At 35.8% G+C, this 21,554-nt stretch overlaps 3 protein-coding genes and 1 pseudogene across 3 annotated transcripts; all 4 read right to left on the bottom strand.

Moving 5' to 3' along the window:
- Positions 1-5,190: 5,190 nt before the first annotated feature.
- On the bottom strand, positions 5,191-11,406 carry LOC143592137 (26S proteasome non-ATPase regulatory subunit 2 homolog A-like). The gene is made up of 24 exons (XM_077072125.1): positions 11,185-11,406; positions 10,994-11,094; positions 10,160-10,280; positions 10,003-10,062; positions 9,827-9,894; positions 9,443-9,485; positions 9,292-9,357; positions 9,123-9,161; positions 8,961-9,043; positions 8,678-8,792; positions 8,461-8,535; positions 8,197-8,355; positions 7,986-8,093; positions 7,803-7,904; positions 7,582-7,722; positions 7,391-7,495; positions 7,086-7,307; positions 6,870-6,983; positions 6,561-6,776; positions 6,306-6,479; positions 6,134-6,219; positions 5,945-6,053; positions 5,682-5,860; positions 5,191-5,592 (listed from the first exon to the last, which is right to left on the bottom strand). The coding sequence occupies exons 1-24, from the start codon at positions 11,299-11,301 to the stop codon at positions 5,517-5,519; spliced, it is 2,679 nt and encodes an 892-aa protein (XP_076928240.1). The 5' UTR covers positions 11,302-11,406; the 3' UTR covers positions 5,191-5,516.
- Positions 11,407-13,107: 1,701 nt separating this feature from the next.
- LOC143592136 (riboflavin synthase pseudogene) lies at positions 13,108-14,493 on the bottom strand (annotated as a pseudogene).
- A 966-nt stretch (positions 14,494-15,459) lies between these two features.
- On the bottom strand, positions 15,460-17,770 carry LOC143592142 (DNA-directed RNA polymerase II subunit RPB2-like). The gene is made up of 8 exons (XM_077072129.1): positions 17,720-17,770; positions 17,531-17,626; positions 17,339-17,454; positions 17,178-17,247; positions 17,052-17,105; positions 16,831-16,974; positions 16,449-16,748; positions 15,460-16,026 (listed from the first exon to the last, which is right to left on the bottom strand). The coding sequence occupies exons 1-8, from the start codon at positions 17,768-17,770 to the stop codon at positions 15,490-15,492; spliced, it is 1,368 nt and encodes a 455-aa protein (XP_076928244.1). The 3' UTR covers positions 15,460-15,489.
- Positions 17,771-18,581: 811 nt separating this feature from the next.
- On the bottom strand, positions 18,582-20,902 carry LOC143592141 (DNA-directed RNA polymerase II subunit RPB2-like). The gene is made up of 10 exons (XM_077072127.1): positions 20,675-20,902; positions 20,298-20,588; positions 19,969-20,231; positions 19,823-19,909; positions 19,627-19,747; positions 19,500-19,553; positions 19,255-19,392; positions 19,037-19,186; positions 18,829-18,936; positions 18,582-18,686 (listed from the first exon to the last, which is right to left on the bottom strand). The coding sequence occupies exons 1-10, from the start codon at positions 20,900-20,902 to the stop codon at positions 18,582-18,584; spliced, it is 1,545 nt and encodes a 514-aa protein (XP_076928242.1).
- Positions 20,903-21,554: the final 652 nt, after the last annotated feature.

Genomic DNA, 21,554 nt, shown 5'->3' with positions numbered 1-21,554 from the left:
ATCAAGTATTTATTAGTAGCATGAAAAATAAATATGAGAATAATAGAAAAAGAATTTCAAACCGCTTAAAAAGGAAGTAACACTGATACCTAGGCATGTTCAAAACGGTTTGGGACTAGGAACCGGAACCGGTTCCTAACCGGTTCCTATATTCAAAACTCCCTTTTAAACCGGTTCCAGGCTCGAACCGGTTAGGGAACCGAACCGGTTCTCCCACCCTCGGACCCCTAACCTATCTAACCGGTTCTTACCGGTTCCTAACCCGGTTCCTGTACCGTAACCGGTTCCAACCGGTTACAGTGTAAAAATTTTTTTTTCTTTTCGTTTTTCGTTTGCGATTTGGATTCTAAACTACGATTCGTATTTGTATAACATGAAAAATAAAAAAAACAATTAACATAAAAATAAACAATTAACTGATGAAGAAAAGACAACTACTGAAGATGTTTGCTACTGAAGACAACTACTGAAGGTTGCCACTGAAGACAACTACTGAAGGTTGCCACTGATGACAACTACTGAAGGTTGCCACTGATGAGGAATACTCATCAGTGGGAACATTCATCAGTTGCAGAGTTTGTTGTCACTGATGCAAAATATGAATCAGTGACACATCAATTGCAGAGTTTCATCAGTTGGAACATCATCAGTTAAATATGTAACCATTGTACAATGTAAACTTGTTCATTGGATTTGCAATACAAGTGCATTTAGTTTTTTTTTTTTCGTTTTTCGTTTGCGATTTGGATTCTAAACTACGATTCGTATTTGTATAGCATGAAAAATAAACAAAACAATTAACATAAAATTCATTTTATTTACTTTAAGAAGTTAAAAAAAAAAAGGTTACATGTTTTAAAATCTTCAAAAACAAACTAACAAAACATTAAATTTATAAATATAAAGTTGTGACATATTATTTCTAGAAAAACCTTCTTGTTCGTCGTAATTATTGAGCGGCGACTTCTTCCTCGGAATTACTTGTAGAAATGCCTTCTTGTTCGTCGTGCACTCGAACATCAAGTGGTGTTTCATCTTCGAGAGTGGTTACGTGTTGAATACGATCGATTGAGTCAAAGTTATCCTTTAAGCAAATGCACATCTCCACCGACTCCGAATTTAGTCTTGTTCTTCTCACCGATATTACCCTGCCACTAAGATAAAAAGCGGATTCCGAAGCTACCGTAGAAGCTTGGACGGTTAGTAAATCACGGGCCATGGTGGCAAGAATCGGAAACTCGGTTTCCTTTACCTTCCACCAAGCCAAAACATCAAAAGTGTCATATTCCTCTTCGGATAAACCGGTAGAGTAATCATTTGCACTATACCTTCCTAGTTCGCTTGAAGGGGTGTTACCCCTTTGTTTTTTAGCCGTTACGTTGCGAACGGTGTTCATAAGGCTAATCATGGGATCTCGTACTCTAGTAGCACTTGAACTTGATGAAGACCCCCCCCCCCCCCCCGGCATAGGCATGTGTATGTTTGACCCATATTTATTTAAATAAAAGTCATACATAAATTTAAAATTCAAGTTAAAATCATTTTTTGCATCTGTTGAAAAGTTTGGGTCAACTTCATGCATATCTAAGGCTGAAAAAATTTCGTCTATCACACATTCAACCCCCGTAACATTTAACATTGGGTTTAAAGCGGTGGCGCAAGTAAAAACCGGTGGCAATTCAAGAAAATATTTTTTTAATTTAAACTTCATTGGTAATATGATGTTTGAAAACATTGGACTTTTATTTTCAAATTCTTTAAGATTGTTAACGATTAAAAATAACTCCGAAAGAACCAAGGGACTTGTCGGATAATACGTTCCCGATAGTTTCGTAGTTGATGTTTTAAAAACTTCAAGAAAAGTCGATAAGTCATTGATAATTTCCCATTTCTCATTTGAAAAGGGGATTGCCAAATCATTCTCGGCAAGACTAGAATGAAACATTTGTAAAGTTTCTCTTTGTTTCAAAGCACTTTGAAACATTATGCAAGTGGAATTCCATCGATGAGGTACATCCCAATTAGCTCCCAAAGCTTTTCTTCCCGTATCTTTACAAAATTTTCTATATTCCATTTGTCTTTTTTTACTTTTCTTAAAAACTTCATGTATCATTAGTCTAAAATCGTTTATAACCGATGTAACCTCATCCGAAGCAAGTCCGTCTTGCACGATTAAATTAATGATATGTGCAACACACCTTGAGTGAAAAAATACACCATTGCAAATCGGCGTATATTTTAATTTTAATTTATCAACCGCCGATGTATTATTCGACGCGTTATCAAATGCCATTGAAAATATTTTATTTTCTAGTTTATAAATTTTTATAACATAATCTAAAATTTCAAACAAATTATCTCCCGTATGTGGATACTCAAAGAGTTCGAAAGCAATGGTGCGTTTCATCATTTCCCACGATGACGGGTCTACCCAATGAGCGGTGACACAAAGATAAGATTCGGGTAGACCATGTGGAGCCGACCAAACATCACTAGTTAAGTTTATTCCCGTATTTATATTTTCAAAATATGCAATTAGTACCTATTTGGCCTTTTTCCACAATTTTAAACAATAACGTTTAAGAGTATGACGACTTACGTGAGTGTATTGTGGTTGAAGCGTATCTCGAATCATGGCGGTTAAGCGAGGGTTGTCGAAGTGGCTAAACGGCAAAGCTTCTTGAATCACAAACTTCGCCATACGATCTTAAACTCGATCAATTTGGTATGTAAATATTCCGCCTTCACTATCCATTTGCGTTTGTTGCGAATCGACGTTCTTTTTCAACGCCTTGCAATACGGTTTTTCGATGTGTTTCTTCAAATTTGAATTCGAAAGTGGGTTTAAATAAATCCCACAAAACTTGCACCGAGCCTTCAATGAATGGTCACTCAATTCAACCAAATCCCAATTGCACCAAATCTCTTGATTACGATTATGAAGTACAATACGAACGAAACTTGGTTCGGCGTTGGAACCTTGACCAACCGATGATTGTGAGGCAGCCATAACAACAAATATGAATATAGAATAAGAGAAAACAAGAGATTAGAGAACTCAAAACGTTGTAATAGCGTTTTTTTGTATTTTTTTGCGTTCGGGTTTGCGTTTTGAGTGTTGTGATGAACCCATGACACCAAATACAGTGGGGTGCTTGGGGAGCCAAAAAACGGCTATTTTTGACCCCAACGGTCAAAAAACGGCCAAAAAAACGATTTCCAACGGCTATATTCGATCCAACGGCTAGAACCAGTTAGGAACCGGTTCCGGATGGTTCGGTTCCAGAACCGGTTCCGGTTCCTACCCGCCCCCACTCAGAAATGCAAGAACCGGTCACGGATCATCGAGTTGAATCAGATAGGGTCCGATTCCTACAAAAAACGGGTAGGAACCGGTTCGGGTCCGGTTCGGTTCCAGGAACCGGTTTCGTTGAACATCTCTACTGATACCTATAAAGAAAGACAAAAAAGGGAAAGGCAAGCCAAGACACATGACTTAGTAAACTAACATCGTCTTAAAACCCTTAACATTTATTTAACGTCCTTAAGAAATTTTATAACTTATCACGTCCTAGAAAAGGTGCATGTCTAACAAACACAACTCAATTTGTTTGTCTTACATCAATTTGGGTTGATCTTTGCTCCTCCATTTCGCTATGAAAGGTTTTCACATTTCTTATGCATGTTGTCATATGTCTAATCCAAAATGTGTCACCCCTAATTTATCTCAATCTCCCCTCTCATATCTTATCCAAAACGCATGTCACCCCTAATTTATTATGAAAAAACTTTCCTTGTTTTTTTCCGGTTCATTCTTGTATGCACACGATCACACATATACATTCAAAATTCTTAACTAGGTACAAAATAAAAATAAAGGATAAAAGGGTTTAATTAATAACCTTAAGTAACATAATCCATAAACTCTTCAACACATATCATGTTGGTTTACCTAGAAATATCCTTAGAACTAATTAATCAAATAAAAGAAACTATGCTTACAGTTTAAGAAATCAAAAAATATATATGTATGCAAGTCACATCTTAAATATTGAATAAAATACGCATATTTCTAGGTTGTGTGGAAATGGTCAAACTTGGAAAGAACTGGTATGTCATATCGGAACGAGTTCGATGGGTGCTGTTTGAATTTTATTCCTGGTGAATCATGGTCATACATTGCGTAATCGAAGTCTCTGTTTGTAAAACGTATATATTTTTTTCAAATTAAATAATCTTTTGGTAACACTTGCCAATATATAAATTCAAATAATCTCACAAAGTCATCACTTCCTTTACTTTTAGTTAATAAAATAAGCATGGATGGCAATGGCTAACATGCATGTAAGTTTTTGTTAAAAACCACTTGCAATATATTTATTTAGCTCCATAATAAATTTCTTTATACAGGTAACATGAAATGAAAACACTTTTCATGGGATCCAACACCTTCGCAACAGTCTGTCAAACTACTATATGAAACGACCAACTCAACTGCCCAAAACACAGTCTGGTATCCGGTCTGTAATTTTCTACCTTTCTGGCAAAGTGGCAGCAATGTTGGATCTAGAAAAAAAAATTTTAGGGGTGTCCCAAATTTTTTTTTTGCTTATTAAGAAAGGGTTTTGTTATATGAAAATGATGAGTTTCAAAGATTTAGGGAATACATTACATAAAAGTGCACTTTGACAAAAAAGTTGAGGGGTATCCCGGCCCCCCACACATTGCCACCCCCACCCACCCCACCCCACCCCCTTCTTTGCTTTTCGGTACTGGCCCCTTACGGTGTATGCTCTCACAAAGTTTATTTACTTGCTGTCAATCTCCTTTGGTAATTTAGCTACTACACATGCAGGCATACTTACATGATATTGGTACAAAACAAGTGCATTTTGTTCCCAACGTTGATGGTATAAAACTAACTACATTGGTTCCCAACCATGCAAGTTGGTGTTCATGCATAAAAATCTGATCAGGCTGTAACTTGAACATCATTGGGTATTGTTAAATTTGTTGTAAACAACACAACATAAAATACTATTTATGAGGTTTGGTCATGGTTGAAACTAAGCCAGAAGACAATCTCTAGACGGCCAGCTGCTTCTGACCAATACTGGTTTGTGTAATAGTTTTCGGGTGCTATTAGTAATATACATTGATATCAAAGCAAGAGACAACATATAACCTGTGTATGGCAAGCATGTCTAGGCTCCGTTAATGGATATAACATTGCAATACAGATATCACAACTAGCAATTAAAGTCATCTACTTCGCTGGAAAAGAAATGAGTGTACAAGTTCGTGATAGCTTGTTAAACATATATCTAACTTAACATCAACATTAAACATAACTTGAAAACATATTCAAATCATCATCCAACATATCCGAAATTGCCTCGAAACCTAAGCTCCGGTTACAAAACAAGATACAACTTTATCACCATCAGAATCGGGTCACATGGCAGCCAGTTCAGTTTCCAGCAAATCCCGTCTTGTCAATCCTCAACAATCTGTGTTTAGGCTTCTTCCCTGTAGTCCGGGTTCTCTTTCAAAATGACAAATCCTTCCAAAATAGGGGAGAGTGGAAGATACCTACATAGAAAAACAGCCATTAAAATATTATAACATATGCTTTTGCAAAAAAAGACAAAGGCAAAAAAAAGATGTAATAGTAATAGTACTTCTCTGTTGCAAGTTCAGCCCTATCCCCAGCAGCCAAGAGAACTGGGGTGGAATGGGTTTGGAACCCAGTAATTGTCTTGGGCCGACCCGCCTGGCCCACAACATCAACAGCCTGACCCACCCGAACCGGTACCGATAGAGGTTTCAGATTTTCATCCACAGTCAGAAGCATTCTAGGCTGTTGAACAATCACAAAGATAATTAGTGAACTTCCGTCTAATGATAACAAAAAAAAAATAACCAATAAAATAATGATACAAACCTGCATAGCCAAAACTACGAAGTAGAGAACATAGTGATATTTTCCCAAAATAATTGCTTTCATATCAAGAGACGCATGCAATAGTACCACAAGTCCAGCCAAAGCCGTACTGTCAATAAAAATGAATAATGCTTCTTCATTAAAATTTAATAATTAAATAATTGAAAATTATGTTACTAGTCTACTTACGGGGATAATAAGAATCGCTCCGAATGATATGGAGCAAGGGTTAACAAACCTTTCCCCATATGTACAAAACCTTGAGCAATTCGCACCTGCAAATATATAAAACAAAGTATAATATTAAAATATGTATTTATAAATATGCAACCACAACAGTTGAAGAGCATTTGCTGATTACACAAAAGAGAAGATTGGCTTCTTTGTAATAATAGCTTGAAAGATTTCGAAGCATGCCAGCTATTCTAGCGTTATTGGTTCCGGCACCTATCAATCCCAAAGAGATAACAGCTGCCATGGCAACTTCTGAATCAGCATCGTGACTGAGTCGACTCAGTGTATCCATAACATGAACCTAATCAATCAAAACAAATGTGTACAATTTCTTATAATTATTCTTGTTAATACTATTATTAACAAGCAGATTTGGTCATACCTTTGGATTTGATATGCAGAGAAGACCAAGAGCCAATGGAACCGCCTTTCTGATATTTTGTTCCCCATACTGTAGCAGATGCTCTAATGAACGGATTGCCATATCGAGCCCTAGTTCCTCAGCCATTGCAACCATGGCAATACCTAGTACAGCTGGACCTTGAAAAGTTTCACCCTTCTCAAAGTGTTGTGCGCATTGACCAAGAAAGTGTTGAACCTATGAAAACATAAAAAGAAGCACATTAGCAATTACAATTACAATTTCATTGCATAGGTTATGCAAAAATAAACTTTATTAACAGTAGATTACCTTCAAAACATTTCCTGTCCCAGCATAGGCGCAAGACAACAGAGTCATATCACAATACTTTCTAATCTTTTCATTAAATGTCTTCGACACCTCAGCAGTAGCCTCCACACTATCCTGTAATATACAAACAAAATTCAAATTTACTGCTTGTTAGAAATTAAATTTTGCAACACAAACTCAAACTCATAGACTTCCATCAACTGCATATCTTCTTACCTGTTTCCCAAGGTAAAGAAGACCTAACCCAAGAGGTAACAGTCTGGTGAGTGGTTCTCCCAAATCTGACTCACTTCGGTCCATAAGTGCAAAGATTATTGCCTGGGCCACCTCTTCATTACAAGAACCAACATACACCAAACCTAAAGCAATTGCAGTGAAAGCAATAACATCTAGTGGTGCTTTCGGGTCTCCAAGAATTGGAGTCAACTTGTCACGGATCTAAAAAGTTATTAAATCTAGTTATTATATATGAATCCAAAGAGAACAAAGTTAATAAAAAAATTAAGTGTTTAATAAAAAACCTGTTCATTTTGAGTGCCAGCATATGCAAAACCAAGGCCAGTTATAGCACCAATTCTAATAGAAGCATCTTCTTTATCCAGATAATCAGCAAGAAGTGCCAAGGCCTGAAAACAAACAAAAAATTGACATAAGAAATAATGTCACCATCACAAAAACAATGCTTTAGAAAGTAAAACTAAAGAGTACTCACGGGATCACAGTCATTCTTGATGCCACAGTTGACAATCCCAACACCTAATAATGCACCAGCTATGACATGATTATCATTGCTGTGAAAGTACTTGTCAAGTTGGGCAAGACCAGTGTCCACATCCCAAAGATCAATCATTCCCTATAACAGTACAAACAAGAATTACAGTTCATATATGTAATTATGCAATTAAGAGGAGAAATTTAACAATTTTTACGTACCAAACTTGCAGCAGCACTTGCTTTCCCGTGATCTTTGTTCTTAAAAAGCCAGTTAGAAGAACCTCCAGTTGAAGCCTCTGAAGCTACCGTCATTAATTTATCCTATAAACAGGAAGGAAAAAAACACAAATTATTATAGAATACATAACGATAAAAATTAATGTATATAGATAAATAATCCACCTGACCAAAACCAGCATTCACGAACGCATTTACAAAAGTTGCTGCCAGATTTTGTCTGGCTGAATCAACACTAGCACCAGCACTAGCGCGACCATCAAGTAAATGTGCCTGATAAAAGAAACAAACATTATGTTAACTTATAATTGATCATGAATGAGATTTAGTTCTATATTATTACAACTTAATAGATATCATGATAAAAATTTCAAACCTTATAAATATCTTCAGGAGATTTGGGCTCCATGACCTCAATATCTCGAGCAAGGGTAAGATAACCTTCACTTAATTTAGTGTTGTTGACAACTTCTTGCAAGGCCTCCCTCTCTTCATCATCAGCACACATCCCTTCATCAAGCTCAAAACTTATTCCCTGCATCACACAATCATTACATTGCAATGGAAAGTTCAATTGGTATAAAAATACTACTTAACTGAAGTAAAATAAGTTCAAGGGGACATAAGAATTAATGCTTACTTGTCGAGCGAGAATGTAACAGAACTGCTTCTTGCGCAAGAGATCAGGACAAGAAGTAAAAACCTGCTTCACATGCTGTCAAAAAACATCCAATCAAGTATCAGAACACAAATTGAACAGAAGAAAAGCTCACTTATTATATCAAATTATAATAAGCTCACTTATTCATCATATATCAAATTATAAAAATATATCAAAATAACAATGAAATGCAAACCTGCATGTTGTCAAGATAGAGTGCAATCTGAAGTGCACTTGGAAATTCTTCAAATTGTTTGTATATTGTGTATGCAATTTCCAAAACTGACACGTCATCCGGTCCTGGGAGGTATCTAATATTTTGAAAAAAAAAATCATACACAGTTCATAAGCGCACATACATCATATAAGAACGCAGAAATAATGAAATGAAAAAACTAAACAAAAAATATATACAAATCAAAGGTCTTAAGACTCTAAGCAACATGAAATAGACAATTAATCTAAACTCTGTAGTTTACCTGGCTGAACTCGTCAGGTACAAACAAGTTCTTTTGTAATTTGTCTTGTCGACATGCTTCACTAGTAAATCAAGAAATTCAACCTGAATTTATTCAAAGGTAAGTATCATATTGATCTTTATAACCAATAAAATATGTGTCAAAAATTATAAAACAGAATACCTCCATCAAAAGATCTACAGCCTCGGGTTCAGCATTATGCTGCAATGTGAAAAAAGTTATAGAAACAAATAAATGTTTTGATAAGACAAGAGAATAAAAAAACAAATAATCAACAAAACGACACAGTAAACTACAACTCAAATAGATAAGCAAGATAAATAAGACATACCTTCATGTGAAAGGCAACAATTTGTTCTACAAGCTCTATTAGATCATCCACGTTTGCTTCCTCATTCTAAATTGGCACAAATCAAAAAACAAATAACTACACACGAAGACAATAATAAAGAGATGAAGTTGTTTTAAAGTAGAAACAGTACCACTCTTTTTGAATACTCTTGTGCGATTTCACCAGCCAAATTCCTACAGAGATGACATTATCAGTGACCTGACATTTACACTTAACTAATCAAGTAAAAGTCATCTCAGACATCTATGATTTGTATAGTTAATTCTTAGATACAAATTCTATAACAACACGATAGATCAATATAAAAAAACGCAGAAGCTATGAAAGATGAAAGCATCGTCACATTGTAATATTTCACATATAACATGATGATACATAGCCTTAGACAAATAACACAAAGTTTAGTGATTTATCCCCTTAAAGCCCATAAACACATCTATATTGTATATAATATAATAATTACATAATTACAAAAAGAATCAATTACCAATAATTACAAAAAATAATTAATTACCTAACATACTCATGACCCCAGGAACCAATATCACCTTCAGAACCCAGCAATCGATACTTCAAACTCTCCTGATAGACAAAATGCAGAAAACAACATTAGCAAAAACATAATAATCAAACGAAAAGTTAAATGCAATCAATAAAAAGTAAATTAATATATGTACATGGCTCCCTTACCCGATCACCCTCTGCAGACATTGTCAATGCCAAAACAGATAGTATATCTGCAAGCAATTTCTACATAAAAAAAAAGCTGATCAGAAACTTAAAATAATAATAATAATAATAATAATAATAATAATAATAACATATATTGACAAAGTAAAAGAGATACCTTTACATCAGAATCTGGCATTGTCTCGTAAAATGATTTCAAAGTTCCATAATGTGGACGTAAAAACTTCAATGGCTTTGGAACCGAAGTCATGGAACTTGTAGACGTCCTGATTTCTTGCCTACAAGCCAAGAATAAAAATTGTAAGCATCACAACAACTTCAATCATTTTCACATGTATATGGTAATATCGTAAAAGTTTCAAATAATAATGTGAATCAAAAAACTGTATACGGCAACCTTTTAAGTGAACCAAACCTATCGGTTATCGGTCCTTGGAAAAATATTGGTCAGAATATCGGTACCGATAATATCGGCGATATTGGACCGATATTTGACAGATATATCACTGATATTCCCGTATTCCAGTTTTTAGTCTTAATTATCAACTTTTAATGTTCAATGTTAGTGTTTTAAGTCTTAATCAGTTCCAACATGCTATGATTGTTAGTGTTTTGCAAGTTGCAAATGGTTAAATTGTTAATGGTGGAATAGAATACTGAATTATATATACATGAATTTTACATGATATTAAAATTACTGATATCCCACCGATATCTCGCCAAATATATCAAATATTGGTCCTTGACTGATATCTGATATTTTTTGGCATTAACTGCTTAGACCAAACACACTCTAGCTCTGACAGATTCAAACAATAACTTAAAATTCTCATTAGGCTTCAACTAAGTATAACTCTTGTAACCCTAAGTTTAACCTCTTTGTGTAGCATGTTTCTGACTGAATAAGTTAAAGCAATCTAAAGCCCTAACGATAAGTAAGAAATCTAAAACCAAATAATAATAATAATAAGATTATAAAAAGTAGTAGTACCTCATGCTCTCAAGAGCATTCTTTTGTAAGGCTGGGTTAGCATCCTGAGCTCTTTCAACATACAGCTCCAACTGCTGCTTCAACGCCAAATCCTCTTCCGACTAAAAGAACCACAAAATCAATTAATAATAATAATAATAATCGTTAAACCTAAATACAATTGATAATAATAATAACAATTAATAACTTACGAGATCTTCGTCTTTCTTATCGTCTTTCTTCTTCGGATCTTTAGACGGAGCCTTCAAATTGGAGTCGTCCTTAGGGTTACCAGTAGCTGTGTTGTTGTTGCTTGATTCTGGATCCATCGTCTACTGATTGATTGATTGATGAGTGAATGAGATTGGAATGAATTGGGGGTATTATTTGCAGAACCCTTGTTTGTTATTATTATTCTCTTTCTCTCCAAGCAACCTCACTGTGTTTTTCTTTTTCTTTTAATAAATAAATAAATACGATGCAGGCCAGTAAAGGGCCGAAAGACTTCAATTTGGGCCGAAACTGAAGCGTCGCTGGGTTCAATTCAAGACAACGGCCTTTTAACCAATAACCGGGTCTTGTTCATTTGGGGCGCGATTGTGGCGGGTCTACCGACAATATTTTGTCTATGTGGCCAGAAATTGTGTCGGGTTTATTATAATAAGGGAATGCTCGTTATTACTCTTATTGTCGCTAAAATGACGACACCTTATTATTTCATCATGGGCGCGCTTTGGGGCCCGCATTTACTTGCTAAGGAAAGGTATTTAGGTTAGTATGAATGCTAGAGGACGATAAGGATTTCAAATCATGTACTTTCTCACCATACTCACTCTCGCTAAATTTTCTAGCACACATTTTTTGCTCATGCCGAAAGATGGTCACAAGGAGAAATCTCCGATGTGTGGCGAGGCTAATGTTTATTTGTTTTGAAGCATTTAGTGAAAAAGATTTGTTTCTTCATTGGTGTTATTTGTGTGACGAACAAGTCATTATCTAAGATTTTTTTTTCCGAAGCAATATGGGTAGTAACGTCATATTTAGATCGAAAAACACCACCACATACACTCCTCTATAATCAAGCAATCTGGTTTTCTACATGTGTTATGAATAGTGATTTTTAGAAGGCAAATGATTCAGTCAGTTATCTTAACTGCTTGTTGCGTGATTTAAAAAGCTACAAATGATCTCATGTTTTTCAACAACACGATGGCAATCGGGAGGCTTATTAAAGAAAACAAAGTTATGGGGTTTCTTTTGGTAAAGAATAGAGTGAAGGCTAATACTTTTGTGCTGATATGTTGGTGTAATTTTAGTTTTGCTAGTATTACCTAGTTGGTTATTTGCTAGACATATGTATCCTTTCTAGCTTCTTGTTAGATGTAACATTTTTATCTTTAATATAATTTTGAGGCTGATAATAACATCAATAATAATACTTAAAAGTTAGTCTTTCACGCATACGCAAGTCAAGGGGCTTTACGAGTTTTCAGTTTCCTACTGAAACGGGCTGACGCCATCCTCGAGAGTCAAACTAACGACAAACGGTTGAAACCTCGTCTAAGGTATTAATACACCTGAGCTATGAAAAGGCATGCCACTGAGCTTGAATCGTCATCGATGTTCGAAAAATAGTTAGTCTATAGTCTAGATTCTATTTATACATGTACCAAATAAACAAAACCATAATGCAAAACAAAATGAACTCTCCAACAAAAAAATAAAGTCGATTTGAGCTATATTTCTCTTTTTTTCAGTTGACAATAAAGCCCTGTTTGTTTCACGAAACCCTTTAAAAACTTAATAATTCTATCAGAAATAATGTTTAATTAGCAAACGATAAACTGGAATAAAATACATTCAATCAAATAAATTGAAATAAATTACATTTAATCAACCCTCGTTCCACAACATGGCAATGGAAGGTTGCTCTGTTTCGGATCGAATGCCATTCGAACCTCATGATGAAGATGCAAACATCATCATCATCATCATCATCCCACCACCACAAGCTCCACAGGATGGATATTAAGGCTGTTCTGGTTTGAATCCCTCCATGCACGCCAATTCAAAAAATATTTGACACACTTATAAAGCTCATGTTTTCTCTCTCATTTGTCATTTTTACAATGCTCCAACCCTCACCCTCTCATTTCAACCAAGAGTTTACATTCTTTGAGCGGAAATCACCCACCAACCAAGATCTTCGACAGAAGATTCGTTTCAACTACACATACAAGAGCACTCGCTTCAATCTGCTTTATAAGATGGAGTCGGTCTGCTTTATGAGATCACTCCGCTTCACACTATAACACCTCAGGCGCACTTTTTAAAACCAACATGATATGTATAAATTATTTTATTTGCGTCTGAACTTAAATCCATACATAATTTAACTTAAGAAATGTCTATTCACACTTCACAGGCAACATCAGAATCAAAACATGCAACTAACATCTGTTACTTTGACATATGTACTTGTTTTGTTATCAAAGCATGTGCCAAATTCCAACTTCCACATTAAGAATTAACAGTGGAGCATGTTCTCATTTTGATAGTACAAACCAACACAAGATTACAGAACCATTATTCAAAACTTATAATTGTAAAACTTGAATTACAGAACACATGATACCCGCAACTTTTAGCTCGAATTCAAACTAAAAACTGAAAACAAAGTACCTCCAATGCGATCATCTTGATTTGATACTCTCCACAAACCCGCTGCTAAGCAGCCTCTCGACATACTTCCCCAATATATCCACCTCCAAATTCACCTTCTGCCCGACTTTCTTCAACGGTATAACAACCTTCTGTTGCGTATACTCGACCAACATGAAATTAAAGCACGCCTCATCGTCGAACACCTTCACCACCGTCAAACTCGTCCCATCCACCGCAATAAATCCTTTCGGCACAATAAACTTCAAAATCTCCCGCGACGTCTTCACCTTAATCCACAACGAATCCCCCTCGGGTTCCATCGACACAATCTCCCCCGTCCCATCCACATGCCCTTGCACAAAATGCCCGCCCATCCGAGTCGACGGCTTCACCGCCCGCTCCAAATTCACAGCCATCCCTCTCTCCAGCTCAATCAAGGACGTCTTTCGCAACGTCTCGGCGCCAACCCGACTTTAAACTCGGAGCGTTGGGAGTCGAATTCGATTACGGTTAAACACGTGCCGTTTACGACAATGCTGTCGCCAAGATTAACGTCTTCCAGGATGGTTGGTGCGTGGATTAGCATATCGAATGATTGACCGGAGTCGTCGAAACCCAATTGCTTGACTTGAAGAGTGATTTGATTTGGGTTTTTTGGTAGGGGTTAGGATTAGGGTTTAGTGATTTGGATCTGAATATGTGAGTGAGGTTAGGTATTGGTTTGAGACTGGATGAGGTAAACGGGTGGGCTTTGTGAATCGGTAGTCTTGAGACAGAGATTGATGTTGTTTTCGTTAGGGTTTTGGAGATTGAGACGGCAGCCATGGATGAAATCGCCATGGGTGCACTGAGTGATAAAATAATATTTTTCAAATTTAATATTATTTAGGAAATTATAACAACACAACTGTATACAGCTACCATTCGAATGTTGAATCGCAACAGTAACACACGCCTTTTTGTTTTAAATATGTTAACTTGACAAGACTATTTTTTGGGTTTTGTCCTAACCATTATAAACATAACTGATACTGATTAAATTTGTGTCGACTCACCGCTGCAACGACAATGTTTTTCCAACCGGATAAGCTTTGTTTTAAGTATGTTAGTTTTTGTGTATCATATGTTATACGAGTGTCACTACTATTCTAGGAGTTTGCTAATTTGTGTTTTGGGTTTAATATCAATACCGATACAAACCTAACCGATACCAACCGAATTCATGCCCGCCATCGCAACGTGGTGGGTTTGCCATCTACTTTATTAAATACTGATTATAATAATATTAAAGTGAAATCAAATGGTTTAAGTCTGTGAACAAACCGAACGAAAACGAACGGGGACATGTTCGCATGTTCATGTTTGTTCATTTAACTTAACCGAACATGAACACAAACAATTAAACGAACCGATTTTCTTGTTCATGTTCGTACATTAAGAAAATAAGCATGTTAGTGTTCGTTTATGTTTGTTCATTGTAAATGAACAATTAATGAACATGAATGAACAAATATAAATGAACGTAAACGAAGATAAATAAGTAATTCTCAATGAACATCACCAAATCACCAATTGAACTCTAATACACGTTTAATTATTTTTTAAAATAATAAAATTACATAGTTAAATGAACTAAACGAACATAAACACACGAACTTAAACAAGCAAGCATAAACTCACATTAACAGACATAAATGAAGAAACATGTGTTCATATTTGTTCTATGATTAAATGAACAAAATTTTTGTTCATTTTCGTTTGTATATTAAATAAACGAATATAAACGAACCTCTACCTCAACAGTTTACCAACTGTTAAATTAATATTCGGTTCATTTGCTGGCCTAAAAAATGTTATGATCGGATCTTCTGATCCTTGGTTGACTTAACTTTAGTCAACAACCTTGGAGCTATGGCCATTGACATTAGTTCTTGAATAAGAAGCTTGCAAGCATATGGCAAATGTATCTGAACAATCTCAGTTTTATTCTTGCAACTTTTACACTCAAACGAAACTTTCTTTAAATTGGTGAGCGCGATCAGGCCACAACACTCGCAAACATGAATCCTGTACGCGTCGCTTTGGTCAAATAATCGTTCTTTCAAGAAATGGGCCGCTCCATGAGCGATCATGCAATCACGTTCCATTTCACCAAACCGCAGGCCACCGTAACGAGATCGGCCCTCAGCTGGCTGCCTTGTCAGGATCTGAACCGGGCCTCGCCCTCGTGAATGGATCTTGTCATCCACCATGTGTTTCAACCTTTGGTAGTATGTTGGACCAAAGAATATCATGTTTGTCATTCTACGACCTGTGTGCCCGTTGTACATGGTCTCGAAACCACGCATTTGATAACCGCATTTGTGTAGTGCTTTGCTAATACTATCCACCTAAAATATGCACAGTTATTATAGGCCCTGACTAAAGAAACACCACTGACACGCTATAGTATGCACATACCAGTGATGTTTCAAATGGGCCGTATTGCTTCCAAAAATGGTCATACGGGTTGTATGACAGATAAAAAATTGTCATACTGTATGAGGTGCCATATGAGATGGTGTTCACCATATCATACGGCCCATATGATGTGTTTGAGTGACACATAAATGCTTGATGTTACCATTAACAAAGTCATACAACATATATGACTGTTTTTTCGCCATATCATACAACCTGTATGACATGACACTATGACAGGTATGCTGATGTAGATATTTGGGACAGTGCCTCTCTTTAACATCACCCTTATTATTAATTGTTATAACTTGGTTGACATTTATGCAAACTTTTAATAGTATCATATGCTTACAGTGACATCAGTGAATGGAGTGGCGTCTCCTTCTTTTCCCATGTGAGCAGCAACTTTGCCCATGATGCACTCGATGAGTTGACCGATGGTCATACGAGAAGGGATAGCATGTGGGTTCACTATGATGTCGGGAGTGATGCCTTCAATGGTCCATGGCATGTGTTCTTGTGTGTAAGTCATCCCAACCGTCCCTTTCTGTCCATGCCTACTGCTAAATTTGTCTCCTATTTGAGGGATTCTAACCGACCTCATTCGGATTTTAACAAACCGTAATCCATCTGCATTTGTTGTCAAGCAAACCTACCAAATTCCAAATGTTCACGCCTCACAAACTCAGAATGAATAATCATTTAAATGAGTCGTTTGGGGGCATGAAATAAACCTGATCTACAACTCCACTCTCACTGTGCCTCAAACTTGTGCTATGATCAGTTTGTGTATACCTTGAAGCTTGACCTGGCCCGTCATCTTGCGGAACTGGACTCGTTTTTCCAATGATGACATCATCACCAGAGACTCGTGTGCCCTGACAGCCAGAAATCGATCTTAAGATTAGCTATGGTTGACATAATAATTACGTAATATTTAAGTTTAATAACTCACAGGAGGTGCAAAACCATCATCATCCAGCTTGTCATAACATCCATGTCTCATTCCCTGCAGTGTAAATAAGCGTGACATAATCTCTCGGTTTTGTTATAAAATGAAATGGTAATTATATATGCTAACCGTTGTGGTGTCCCGATTAGGACAACAAAAATCCTCTTTGACCAAAGTTCCCATCTTTTTTTCTTCATCCCTATTATTATTATTATTATTATTATTATTATTATACAAAGTTAAACACAAAGGTGCAGATATATAATTTTATTTGGTTGTATAAACATTACCTATATGAACGGAAGAACAGTGAACGAAAGAATCCCCGGTCTATTGAAGATTGATTCATGATAACAGAATCTTCTTGGTTATATCCGGAGTAACAAGCAATTGCAACGATAGCATTCTGTTGATGGTCAAATTCATAGATATATTTACAAGTTGAAGATAAAAAGAAATTGTATTTAGCAGTCGGTAATTACAATGCCTGCTGGAAGCTGCCTGAAATGCAAATGCTCCATAGCTCTAGTGGTCACTAAAGGCTTCTGAGGATAATATAGAACATAGGCTGATGTGTCCTGAAAATCACAATAAAAATAACATTAAACATATATTCGAAATGAATATCAAAAGCCGATTCAAATTGTTCATCCTGATGAATATCTTCTTACCATCCTTGTCTGGTAGTTGGTAACATACATACCCATCGCCTGCTTTCCCATTGCTGATTGATAAGTGTTACGAGGCGACTGCATCATTAAAATGTTTTAAATATACATACACACCAAAGAAATAAAACAAAATGAAATACCTGATTATGGTCAGGAAATGGAATGATAGAAGCACAAACACCCAATATTAATGATGGATGTATTTCACAGTGGGTGTATGTTTCAGAATAAGCATCATCCGGGTTTGTTCTTGATTGTATAAGATCCTAAACAGAATTAAAAAAAAAACATAAATTTAGTTACTTCAGTTATAAAATTAGTTACGCGCAGCTAACAGAAATACGAGTTTTGTACTTTTGTTAACTAATACATTTATGGTCATAGAGATCATAGTAGTCTCCTCTTCCTCAGTATCAACATACTCGATAAAACCTTTTGCCACAAGATCATGCCACCCGCATTCCTCAACAGATTCCTTAAATAATATAACAAGAAGATGTTAAATTGTACATAATATAACTAAAAGATTTATCAAGAGTATGAAATCAAAAAGTAAACACCCTTTGTTGCAAAGCTGTTATATCTCTTTTCTTTATAAGCAGTTTTTGTTTCTCCACAATAAACAATGGCCGACTGCAGCGCCCATAGTCTGTATAAAGCCTCAATTCTTTTAAACGAATATCTCGTATCACTCCAACTTCAGTGTTTACATCAACCTACAATATCACAAATTCAGTTAACATTTCTATTATTTTAACACCACCTTGATAGTCGTGTAAAGTATTAGAGAGAATATATAAGCTACAGTTTTTTGTTATATAATTACCATAGTTATAAGATACGATTTGAGATGATGGTGTTTTCATGATTCTCTAAAGATAATAAGCAATAAGAAATTTGCACCTGTCTCCTTAGCTGTCTCAGGGTCCTCACTAGGAGCTCGGGGTTGCGGTGGATCCCTACCCAGCTACCATTAACAAAAATTTTTGTAGATTGAGGTATAACTGCAGGTGATATTTCCTATAAAAGAATCAGATCATTTGCAATAAGATTATTATAAGATAAACACATTTTCATTTAAAAGAAGAAAATTAAAAGGAGAAAATGACCTCAAAACCTTCCATGCTCCATTCATCCAAAAACTCAAGGATGGGATTTGCTGCTGATCCAACTGTTATGTAAACCATTAATGCCAGATTCTTTACCAGTCCACATGCCTTTATTTTTTGTAAGAACAAAACAGTAATATTAACATGTAAATAAAAGTATATAAGGAACCAGCGAATGCTAATAAATATGAAATGTAATGAATGTTACTTGTCCTTCAGGTGTTTCTGCAGGACACATCATGCCCCAATGTGAGTTATGCAGCTGACGCGGCTTTGCCAGTTTACCTTCTCGTCCAATTGGCGAGTTTAATCTACGCAAATGGGATAGTGTCGATGCATACGTTAATCGATTCAACACCTGAATGCAAGCATTATAAAAGTGAAAACAGATATAAAAATATTATCCTAAAAGAAATATAAAATGACCTGCGAAACTCCAGCTCTTGACCCTGCTGAGTTAACTTGCCCCCAGTTCCCCGTGGCAAGAGAGTACTTAAGACCGCTAGTAATCGTTTTTGCTTTGATTGCAAATTTTAAGTTAACATCTTTCCCAGTATCAACACTCTACCTCATCCAGATAACTTCATTCATCATTAGGCATTAAAAATAATACTTTTAACATAAAAAAGCTGATTAAGCAAGAAAAATAATGAACCTTCTGGACATATGACCGCACGTCGCGTGTGAGCTTCCTGAACAACTGAATCGGTTATCAAAACCAAGTGCTAATAAGAATAGAAAGTTAAAAAAAGTTAAAAACAATCAACTCAAAGAAGTTTTCTGAAAAAAAAAACGGACCATACGAAACAAGCTTCCAAGTAAAGGACCCGCGAGGTCCAGCCTTTTGTTTCCATAATGATCTCTATCATCTTGTTGCCTTCTTCCAAGTGCACATAACAAAAGTCTATGGATAATGTAACTGTTGAAGAAAACATCATTAATCTTGTCATTATCTAATTTACAACATAAGCACATGTTATGAATATTTGCATACCCAAAATAGTAAGCTTTCTTGGTCTCACAATACTCGCCTACGCCAACATGTGGCAGCATCTCCCTTTGAAGGATCTCTTTCGCGTACCTGAAAGTATATTAATAAAAAAGACTATATCTTAATAAAGATAGTTAAAAACTGCATACTTGATTCTTTTCTCTTTTGGGGTACCAGTTGTAGATCCCCTCTTTCCAATATAATCAAGAGCCACCTGTTGGTTTTGAATAACAAATGCCTCTTCTAAAGATGGTCTAAGTAGTTCCATCATTTGAGTATCAGAAAAATCATAACAAATATGTTCCAATATATCTTTATCAGCAACAAAACCCAATGCCCGAAACACAATAATTATCGGGATTTCAGTACGAATGTAAGGTAAAGTAGCCCGGATATATTGCCCTGAAGATCCCTGCATTTAAACCAAAAAAATGTTAAATCAGTTATCATTACAACTATCACTATTTACTGTATTTACCTCTTTGCCACCTGAACGGGAAAGCATACGAACAAACATCCCGCTTGGGGTTTTGTTTTGTGATTGAGAAACTGATCGGACTTCAGCTGCGTATGAGTATTTATTAGGTTGCCTTTTCTTGAACACATAGACATGGTTTGTGCTCATCTTTTCTTGAGCTATTAAAACTTTTTCACTTCCATTAATAATGAAATATCCTCCTTGATCAAAGGGACACTCTCCAAGCTCTGTCAAGTCCTTCTCAGATGTCTGATACAAACTACAATAGCTCGAACGAAGCATTATCGGCACCTGCATGCATGCATGTAATATTCAAGAAATCCAACTAGAGTGGGAAACACATGGTAGACAGTATTATATAGATTATAATTCCATACCTTGCCTATGAAAACTTTAGGAAATTCTTGCGTTTCAGCGACTTCTTCGCAGTCGTGACCTTTTTTAATGACTCTTTTCGTAACATCAACGTATAATGGCGAAGAATATGTCACATTTCTTAACCTAGCCGCTTTGGGATACAAAGAAGCAGTTTCTCCGTCTGATTCTGTCATCATGGGCTTACTCAGGTATATCTGACCAAATCTGATTCTGTAAATGGTCTGCATGGAGTATATAATCTCTCTTTCAACAAAATAATAATAATAATAATAATAATAATAACCCATGCATGCATATTAATAGCATTACAAATGTTAATCTTAAACGATCAAATCCGCATAATTAACCTCAACGAAATCTGTATGTCGTCCCGGATTGTGTTGTGATTCAGGACGGATCTCGATATCACCAGTCTCATCAACAATCTCTTGCATGGTGTTTTGTATGAACTCATCAAATGAATCTAATTGTTGTCTCACCAACCCTTTGTCTTCAAAATAAGCACTGATCACTGCCCATGCATCATCCTGAGCAATCTCTTGGGATTCATCATCTTCATTATCCATAACATTAATATTATTATTACCTGATTCATCGTTTCTGTTTCGATTAACGTACGGTTCATTCGCATAATCGTACATGTTTCTGGTCTTTGTCTTTTTGATTGAATATTGACAACTGGTTTTGTATTACTTTCGTTTTGTGTTTCAAAGGAGTTTTGTCGGGAAGATTGGTGGAGTTGTTTGAAAGAGTATAATGTTTTAGTGAATCACAAAGATGGTCCCTTCACTATTTATCAATCTTCATTTTCTATCCTTGATTTTATTTATTTATTTATTTATTATTATTTTTTTGCATGAACAATCTAATCTAAGCTAT

Source organism: Bidens hawaiensis, unplaced genomic scaffold, assembly GCF_021521415.1.
Source record: "Bidens hawaiensis isolate Kalapana, Puna unplaced genomic scaffold, B.hawaiensis_p1.1 tig00040545_1, whole genome shotgun sequence".
NCBI lineage: Eukaryota > Viridiplantae > Streptophyta > Magnoliopsida > Asterales > Asteraceae > Bidens > Bidens hawaiensis.
This window is presented reverse-complemented; position numbering and strand designations above follow the sequence as displayed.

Bases quoted from the DNA above. Each gene is read 5' to 3' on its own strand.
- LOC143592142 (XM_077072129.1), bottom strand. From the start codon at position 17,770: ATGGGAAAGCAGGCGATGGGTATGTATGTTACCAACTACCAGACAAGG. The intron at 17,627-17,719 runs GTAAGAAGATAT...TGTGATTTTCAG, and splicing joins CCAACTACCAGACAAGGATG to GACACATCAGCCTATGTTCT. The intron at 16,027-16,448 runs GTAAGCATATGA...TGCATATTTTAG, and splicing joins CTCCATTCACTGATGTCACT to GTGGATAGTATTAGCAAAGC.
- LOC143592141 (XM_077072127.1), bottom strand. From the start codon at position 20,902: ATGCAGACCATTTACAGAATCAGATTTGGTCAGATATACCTGAGTAAG. The intron at 19,748-19,822 runs GTATGCAAATAT...TTTCTTCAACAG, and splicing joins AAGAAAGCTTACTATTTTGG to TTACATTATCCATAGACTTT. The intron at 18,687-18,828 runs GTCATTTTCTCC...TGTTAATGGTAG, and splicing joins GGAGCATGGAAGGTTTTGAG to CTGGGTAGGGATCCACCGCA.
- LOC143592137 (XM_077072125.1), bottom strand. From the start codon at position 11,301: ATGGATCCAGAATCAAGCAACAACAACACAGCTACTGGTAACCCTAAG. The intron at 7,905-7,985 runs GTGGATTATTTA...TCCTGTTTATAG, and splicing joins TGAATGCTGGTTTTGGTCAG to GATAAATTAATGACGGTAGC. The intron at 5,861-5,944 runs GTTTGTATCATT...ATTGTTCAACAG, and splicing joins TCGTAGTTTTGGCTATGCAG to CCTAGAATGCTTCTGACTGT.